Source organism: Etheostoma spectabile, chromosome 23, assembly GCF_008692095.1.
Source record: "Etheostoma spectabile isolate EspeVRDwgs_2016 chromosome 23, UIUC_Espe_1.0, whole genome shotgun sequence".
Taxonomy (NCBI): domain Eukaryota; kingdom Metazoa; phylum Chordata; class Actinopteri; order Perciformes; family Percidae; genus Etheostoma; species Etheostoma spectabile.
In genome coordinates this window covers 19,661,239-19,670,448 of record NC_045755.1, presented here as the reverse complement: position 1 = coordinate 19,670,448, position 9,210 = coordinate 19,661,239, and the positions used below count along the sequence as shown (strand labels likewise).

Below are 9,210 nucleotides of genomic sequence, written 5' to 3'. Positions count from 1 at the left end.
TGTGTGTGTGTGTGTGTGTGTGTGTGATGTTGGTGTTACAAAGGGTTAGGAACTAACAAAACTAACAAACTTACCAATCAAGGTAACGGTTCAGTTAATTGTCGTAAGGGCTGTCTTAGAGCAAGGTAAAGCGCAGACAATATTCTAAATATGGGAGAAGTAGCTCATGCAACCACACTTCAAAAGATAGAAACTATCCCTGTAAGTTATGTACCTCAAAAATTACTTGAGGTACATAAGGTCATAAGGTACTTAAGGGCAGTCCGTCATTACTGCAGTATTGTGTAATACAAAACAATTATAATATCTTTAGCTCACTGTAGACAAACATACTGTGGTGGTATTTTATCGTTCAAATAAAATGATGATTGATGATGATTACATATTGGACGTCGGCTGAATAAAAAGGCCCATTTTCATCATTTGTTTTGTGTTGTATTTTTCTTTGACTTGTTATTTTTTTTAAAGCCACTCCCTCTGTGTTTGGCAAAAAAACACTCAGTGTGTGTCTGCCTGGCCTCCTCTCTATTCAAATGTGTATAAGCTGCTTAAAAAGACCAATAACATGCACATTTCAATCAGTCTGAAAAGGAGGTAGAGAGGTGTGGTGTGTTCATCAGTTGGCCATTCAGCTGCTTTAATGACTCGCTTAAACAAATGCTAACAAACCCACGGTTTTTCGTTGCAAATCTGGCCATTATGTACGTGTTAAGTGGCGTAATCCCACTGATGAACTAAGAAAACAAATGGAGTTGGCTAGAACCCCTAGAGCTAAATGTCATCTCTTTTTGGAACAGTTTCAAATCAAGTCTGTGTGTTTGGTTTGTTCAGAGCAGTTAGTTGAACTTGTATTGCTTGTTATTTACCATTTATAACCTATGAGGCCTAGTTGCAGCCTTGATGGATCGTGCCCCAAAACCATCATTTGTTCACAAGCTCTTTGGGACCATCAGACACAATAAGACCCACCAGGTCCAGGTCTCCATTTCATCTTTGATATCTTCCCCTCCTCGCTGTAAACACTGCAGATGTCTCTTTATGTCACTATTGAATGGATATGTCCAGTGCTGCACCTCTTAAATATCAGTTTTCAAGTCATAAAGTCCAAGCTATCTCACCCATTTACACCGAGCTCGATCCTGTTGGCTCTGAGCAGAGACAGCCAGGGTGATTCCTAATTCACGTTGACTGTGCTATGAGTTGGATATCAAGCCTCTGTCCTGATCGACAGGTCGCCGTAATAGCTCCTTGTCAATTACATGTTAGCCCCTGCTTTATCATCTATTTCACTCTAAATGGGAGCAAGATTTACTAAATGAACATTGTGCTGTGTTGAATAAGACTTGAAACTAGCAATCAAGACCCCTAGTCATTAAAAAAAGACCTTCGCCAGACCTTCCTCCACATCGCTGCGGAGGAAGGTCTGGATAGTCCATACAGCATTCCAGGATTGGAGAAAACCATGCTTATTGGCATTTCTTTAAGCCAATCACAGTCGTCTTGGGTGGTGCTAAGCACCGGGCGGAGCCATGGTTCCGCTGCAAAATAGCCTCGGGGAGGAACTGGTTTTGGTGGAACGTGTGTACGTTCAAAAGTTGTTTTAAAACTCCGATTGGACAGATAGTCTAGCTAGCTGTCTGGATTTACCCTGCAGAGATCTGAGGACTAGGTAACCATAGTCCTCAGATTGGACAGATAGTCTAGCTAGCGGTCTGGATTTACCCTGCAGAGATCTGAGGACCAGGTAACCATAGTCCTCAGATTGGACAGATAGTCTAGCTAGCGGTCTGGATTTACCCTGCAGAGATCTGGGGACCAGGTAACCATAGTCCTCAGATTGGACAGATAGTCTAGCTAGCTGTCTGGATTTACCCTGCAGAGATCTGAGGACCAGGTAACCATAGTCCTCATAGATCCACTGGAGTTTAAAGTTCCACAAAGAAAGCTGAAGGTGACAGACATGGAAGTGGAAGGTCGTGGATGTAGACGTCTCAGGCAACAAATCAAGTGAGAAGTAGGGTTGTTTTCTCATTGACTTCTATAGAAGCGTACTTCTTTTTGGAGCCAGTGGAGTCGTCCCCTGCTGGCCATTGGAAAGAATGCAGGTTTAAGGCACTTTGGCCCTGGTTTCACTTTTCAGGCCTGGAGGCTACGTCCACTTCTTTATACAGTCCATGGCTTTAAGTGTACTTCAAAACACTTAAATCCTTTACGGTTTGTAAGATTAAAAATAAATGATGCAATGCAACCTCCATGCCTGGCTGCTCAATCACAGAAGCACTTTCAGTGATAGACTCATTCTCCCAAAATGCACACAGAACGCCACAGGAAGTCATTCCTGCCTGTGGCCATCAAACTTTATAACTCCTCCCTCTAAGTGTCGCACACCACACACACCACCACACACACACAACACACCACACACACACACCACACACACACACACACACACACACACACACACACACACACACACACACACCACAGGTTAAACTGGACAATATTATCTGTTTTTGTGCAATAACACTGTAATGTGTGCAATACTTAACTGCTACTATTATTATTATTATTACTTTTCACCATTGCAACACTTTATAATGTTAAGTATGTAAATACTGTATCATAATATTCCTTTAACTGTGTAAATATCCACACTCCATATATTTCTTTATTTACATTCCTACTATTTGTGCAACTGTAACACAGAGTTTCCCTTTGGGGATCAATAAAGTATTTCTGATCCTGATTGGCTGAGTATTGGCTGAGTGACCATTGATTGGTGGTAATTCAGAAACACTCCACGGCGTATTTCTGTCCTCATTTGCGTTTTTGAGTTCCTCTGCTTGGTTTTGTTCGCCGGCCTGCAGCGCTGCGACTCGCTGCTGATGGAAACAGCTTTTTAAACACAAACCTATATTATGAAATAAATTGCTTTATCAGGAACAGGCTGCTTTATCATCGATGTGCCGGCTATTGGAGAAACCCTTTGTTTATATTAAAGCGTCCAGCCATGCAGAACTACAGTAACAGGGATTTAAAAATGCCATGTCGCTCAGAAGCAGACTGTGTGTGCGTGCCGGAGATAAGGTGTTTTGGTGTAACACATTTCTCTATTGGAAGTAAATCACCTCATACTTTGGCAGAAACAAAGCAGAAAGAAGTGTGTGTGTGTGTGTGTGTGTGCGCTGCAATTTAAAGTTTAGTGTTCACTGAGACTTGTTCAGAGAAGTTCTCATTGCCTGTCAGGGGTGAGAAAGAGAAGATCTGGGAGCTTCTGCGAAAATCTGAGCAAGAATTCATTTCTAATTTTATTGTGTTTTGAGCTGACTCACTCGCTGCGTCAATTTGTTTGCAAACCCGAGCAGAATAAAATGGAACTGGCTGTTCCCCGCTACAGATTCAGGCTGGATATTATCTGGAATCTGACATCGATCCATGTGAGTGGAAGAAGGTGAAAGAGTTCAGGAGTCAGGACTTCCTCCTCCACAGAAGCCAGTTTTAACTTTCTTCTTGTAAACACACACACCGTATGTCCTGTTGGTTTGATACGTTACGTAATGTTTAATACAGCAAAGAGAAACAATATGGTAAAAGAAACTGAACACATTGAACATTCCCATTGGGATACATATAAAGTATATACTGTATATATAGATATATAGAGATATATAATTTCTTTTCATGCTACAGTATCTATAACATTCCTCAACATAGAAAGAAACACAGGAGTCTCCTGAATATGATACTCCACAAAAAATGTTACAGAGTCCATGGTAGAACCTCAGACATTACTAAAAAGCAATGAAATATGTGTGGCAGGGCTCCTTTAACAATAATTTGGAGGCCCCCCCTGCAGTGACTCTGAGGAGCTCCTAGGTGTCCTGGGCCCCCTGTTGAAGATCCCTGCTCTAAATAATAAGTTACCCATGATCCTTAGCTGTAAGCAGAAAATCTAAAAACAAACCGATTTAAACGGCAGACTGTTTTATCAATCGCAATCTAAGGCTTTAATTGGCTGTTAATGGCACAAACAAGACAAGTGGAAGGGATGTGATTGGATGTTTCCGTGTTGTTGACTTCTCTACTTAAAGGATAACTCTGCAGATGTTCTATATTTTTCTCCTTCTCAACAAATCCCATTAAAAACAACACAACCATCAGTGAATGCATCACCTATCTTATACTGTGTGTGTATCATAGCCTGATACATTAGTAAAAAAACACACTGTTGGCACTGGGTGACATGTTCCTTTACGTGTCTCCTTTAGACAAAGAGGGACCGGGATCCAGTAGTTCCTGTTCCTGAGGTTCACGTGCAGGATCCCCACGAGCAACACGTCACCTCAAGCCGTCACGCCATTATAATTAAGCGTTCCTGTGGGTGGTTCCTACCCCGCGGGGCAGGGTCTTGCCACCAGACACGTTTTTAAACCCCTTCGTCTTCATAGATTGTATGTGGTCTTGTTAGTTTTGTGTCCCAGTCAATCTATAAGTCAATTATCTCGGATGGATTATAGCAACGTGACACCCATTAGAGGCTCTTTATTTGTTCTACCTTAAATCCATTGTTATACTGCTCATTTTAGCCTAACTTGTTATATATATCTATCTGTAAAAATTCTGTTTATGGTAATAGCCATCTGTATGTATATATTCATAGTACATATTCACCTGTAAACTGTGTTATGGTAACAACCATCTGTATATTATGTTCATTGTACATATCTGTACAAATTGTATTTATAGTAATATCCACCTGTATATTATATTCAGTACATATCCAGCTGTAAATCTCGTTCAAAATATTAGTCATCTATATATTTTATATATATATATATATATATGCAGTGCTGTGTTGTTGGGGGCTCTGTTGCCAGATGGGGGGGGGGGCAGAACTTTAACAAAGGGCTTTCTGTTGTGATGTCCGTATTTAAATTAATTTGTATTTCTAATAAAGGCTGTATTTTCTACTACATTCCTGTACACCTGGTGATATTCTTTTGCCTCTGACACTGGACCAGACCGGGTTAAGAAAGGTGGCGGCAGTATTACACTGCCTTTCAAATCTTTAATAAGAAAAGTTTATCACAGTAGGAAGCTGGAGCTGAGAGCCGCAGACAGGAAGTCAGCGTGTTGAGAAACGACTAAACACATTGTTGTTTGGTCTGCACATGGGATTTGTTGACAATAAGAAAAATACTGAATGATAAATTCATTTTAAAAACGGTCAGAAAAACATATTACTCTTCTTGCTGTGGTGGAATCTAACAATGCAGACGTTTTGAGTTTTATTGTGCCACCACCCTTACAATGGTGTGAACAGGGTTTTGTTAATGTTACTTGAAGCGTCCACAAAAAGCGTCCTATTTACTCAGGATAATCCTCAGACCTCTCCGCCAACAGTCTCCATTGGGAACCATTTTCTGCCAAAACACAACCGACGTCACCAATAAAAACCAGTCCACAGAGAGACGGTCCACTTCTTGTTTTATTGTATGTTATGTTGTTCAACCCTCTGAGGACAAAAGACGCACCGGCAGGGCCAAGCGATGTCTGACAACACTCCTACTCAAAAAACTACATCACAAGATTTCATTTTAGACATTTACTTACTGGACTTTTGTAAACTCATTTCAAGCACCAAAGAAAATTGAGTGTAGGTATTGTATGTTTTCACGAGAGATTTGAGAAATATTTCCCCTTTAGGGCCAAATGATCTCTGTATACATTGTTCTGGAACAATTTGGGGCTTAACTTTACAGAAAGCTGAGTTTGTTCGGAACATTTTGATATGAAACACATGGAAATCAGGTTATCCGCAAATACGTTTAAAAAGGTAAATTTAGAGATTTGTTTTGGGCATTTTAGGCCGTTATTTGTATTATATGTATAGGACAGCTGAGGACGTGAAAGAGGAGCGAGACGGGGGAATGACATGCAGCAAAGGGTCGCAGGTTAGAGTCCAACCCGGGCCTTTCTCTATCTTACCCTTACCCCTACCCCTTACCCCTACGTCTTGCACGTTCACGTGAGAACGAGTGCCGTCCCATTAGTAAGGGGTGTACGGCCCTAGGAACCATAGACAGTGAATGAAAAAAATCAAGGGAAACCGAGGACTTGAGGACTTGAAACCGAGGGGTAGCGATGTACGTTGTGCAACAGGCAACAATGGCCGCCGCATCGACCAGAGAGACTCATAAATGTAAGTATTTTCGGCTTAAATAATTGATTTAAAAACAGTCTTGTATACGGGCGCCCCTCTACCAACTGAGCTATCTGGGCAACGTTAAAAAGGTAAATTTAAGAAGATATTTAAAAATGGCCTTAGACCTCCGAGGGTTAATTCTAAGTCCTGGATGTGAAGCACTTTGGATACCTGCTGGTTGCTGTAAACATAAATACATGCTGATCAATTGAGATTATTTGATTTAACATCTACAGTTTGTTTTGATCTCTTCCAAAATATCTTATTTTTAAATCAGATTTTCTGGTTTCTACGTGTGTTGTATTTGATTACTGCGGACCTTTAAATGTTTTACTCTAAAATAAAATCTAATTCATACCTGGAGCCCCGAGCTTAAATCCTGAGTCACCTGAAACCATCGGAAGGCTAAATAATTGGATGTTTTGAGCCAACAGAGAGGATCAACAGAAGTTCAGAATATCTGAACGCTTATTTGCTGTGTGCTTAAATAAAAGATTGGATACAAATAAATTAAAGATATAATAAAACACATTGGTGTTGGTTTAAGCCTAGGAAGATTAATGAGAGTGATGGACATATAAATACCTGGATTGATATGAATAAAACTTTTTTTTACTCACCATGTTCCACTTTGGAAAGAGGAAGTCGGTGCCGACGTACTCAAAGAAATGAGCAAAACCTTCTTTTAACCAGACGTCCTCCCACCAGACCGGAGTCACCAGATCACCAAACCACTGAAAGACACAGAGAAGGAATTACTTGATGCAGCCCTCTGTTTGGGAACAATTTATAAACTCCCGTAGACAAATTCGGATGGGTGTGTTTCTAGAAGCAAAAGGTCCTAGTTCACACTAAAGTTGTCTCAGGGACAACAACGCTGCGAAGGAGGGGTCTGGCAAAACAGCCTCAGTAAGGAACTTGTTTTGGTGGAACGTGTACTTTCAAAAGTTGTTTTATTTATGCAACAGAAAACTCAGATTGGACAGAAAGTCTAGCTAGCGGTCTGGATTTACCCTTCAGAGATCTGAGGACCAGGTAACCAGAGTCCTCGTAATTTTACCGGAGTTTAAAATGCTAACACAAAGAAAACTGAAGGCCAAAATGAGGGACATCCAGCGACATGGACTGGTCTCCACCTGACGGTGCCGAACCAGCGCAGCGCCTGTCTGGATCCGACATGATGAAGCAAGTCTTGTTCATCAGCAACACCGGAGGAAAACCAGCAATGTGGCTCCAAAGTGTGAAAGCTTGCAGCCGTGGTTTCGGCGCTCATTTCTATGGGCACACTTCCACCTGGTTGGACTGCTGAGTCTGTTCTCACGGTGCCCTGAAAGCCTCGTCACAGTGAAGCAACGGTGGAGTTTATAAAATGGGGAGCACGTAGAGAATACACTGAGCTTCGCTGATAGGGAAACGTGTCGCCTCAGGAGTACCGCATGTGGACCCGGGCTGTTTTCTGGCGACGCGGCTCGAATAAAAACGGTGTAACGTTTAGGGAACAAATGTGAGTCCCCCGCCAGTTTTGTTTTCAAAGTCTCAACGTTCCCTTCAAGGCTTCAGCTGCAGAGTGTATGGCAGACAATTGTTATGAAAAAATTAAAAATTAAATTCTCTAAATTCACTTTCAACCGTCATTAAAGCAGGAACGAGACACACTGTAGTTTTCATACCTCAGCACAGTGTGTTGTGTTAGTAATTGGCAGTGTTTAGTGTTTCAGCAGTAAATTGTCCTTCAACTAATCAAAGTCTGCATGTAAAGTAGACTGTGTGTGTGTGTGTGTGTGTGTGTGTGTGTGTGTGTTCCTATGTGTATTGCGTTGCCCCGCAGTTGAAACAAGTCAAGTTTAATGATGTCGCCCAAAGCCTTAAGTGTGTCCCCATAAAAGCACCCAACAACCTCTCGCCTCCCACCAACAACAGCACTGGCTAGAGCACAATTAGAGTCCCAGAGCCGACCGGGGCTAATACGGGCCAGTGTTTGTTTTCCGAGGCTGCTCTCTGCGTATGGAAACCCACATGAAGCACAGGCGGTATAAGGCTGATAAATCAAACACTAGCAGCTGGTGCAGAAGCTGTGAAAACACTTCATTTCTGAAGATAAGTAGGGCCTAACACGGAGCCAAATGTTTTATGTATTGCAAGTTTTTTTATTTAAATAAGCAAATTATGCATTATCTTGCTAATTAAAATGAGTCAATTCATTTTGCTGACGTGTTGCAGTCAAAGGTTTTTACCGAGGGAATTTTGGATCTCTTTATTTTTTTAGCACTACAGAAATATGGAGGAAAAAAAAAGCCATAACAATTGATTTTTTTCCATGTTTTTAAGAATCAAATGTTATATAAATCAGGCTATGAATGATATATGAACAAACCCCTCTGTAAAAACCTTCAGAATATAGATCAGAATGAAACTGGAAAACATGGTGCATGGGTCTACTGAAGTGAAGATTTCTTGCTCAGAGTATGACAAGATACTTATTTTGAGAAAAACAACCTTTAAGAAAAGGTCCACGTATCACATAAAGGAGAACTCTACAGGCACAAACAGTGTAGTTAAATAAACACCTACGTTTGTATTTTGAACGCCTTCCACTAGTCTGAGAAAAGGCACGCGGACGCAAAACAGCTCAAAATCTCAAAAGGTACATCAAAATAAAATTGGCCTTAAACACTATTCATGCTACTATCCAAGACAGAATTACAACTGGGGAACTCCGATGTTTCTAAAAGGACAAGACATAAACATGAGAATGGGATATTTCACCCCATGTGATGAAGTGAGCACTGCATGGTAGCTTGTTGCTTCTTTTTGCAGTTCATCATAGCTCTACCAAGCTTTACACACACAACAAATATAACATTTCAACAGCATGGTGCAGTTTTGCCATCTAAAACCGCAGCATTGGCACATCAGGATGTGTTTGATCAAGTCTTCTAGTTGGCCGTTGCTAGATTTGTTGTCAAAACTACTGAAAGTCTCGACATTGAACTCCCCCCCCCCCC

General features: G+C 41.2%; 1 protein-coding gene across 1 annotated transcript in view; it reads right to left on the bottom strand.

Moving 5' to 3' along the window:
- Positions 1-9,210, bottom strand: part of LOC116673112 (thyrotropin-releasing hormone-degrading ectoenzyme) — a 230,640-nt gene that overhangs the window by 76,579 nt on the left and 144,851 nt on the right. The window contains 1 exon segment of the mRNA XM_032505240.1: positions 6,826-6,939. Coding sequence (XP_032361131.1) covers positions 6,826-6,939 — 114 coding nt within the window.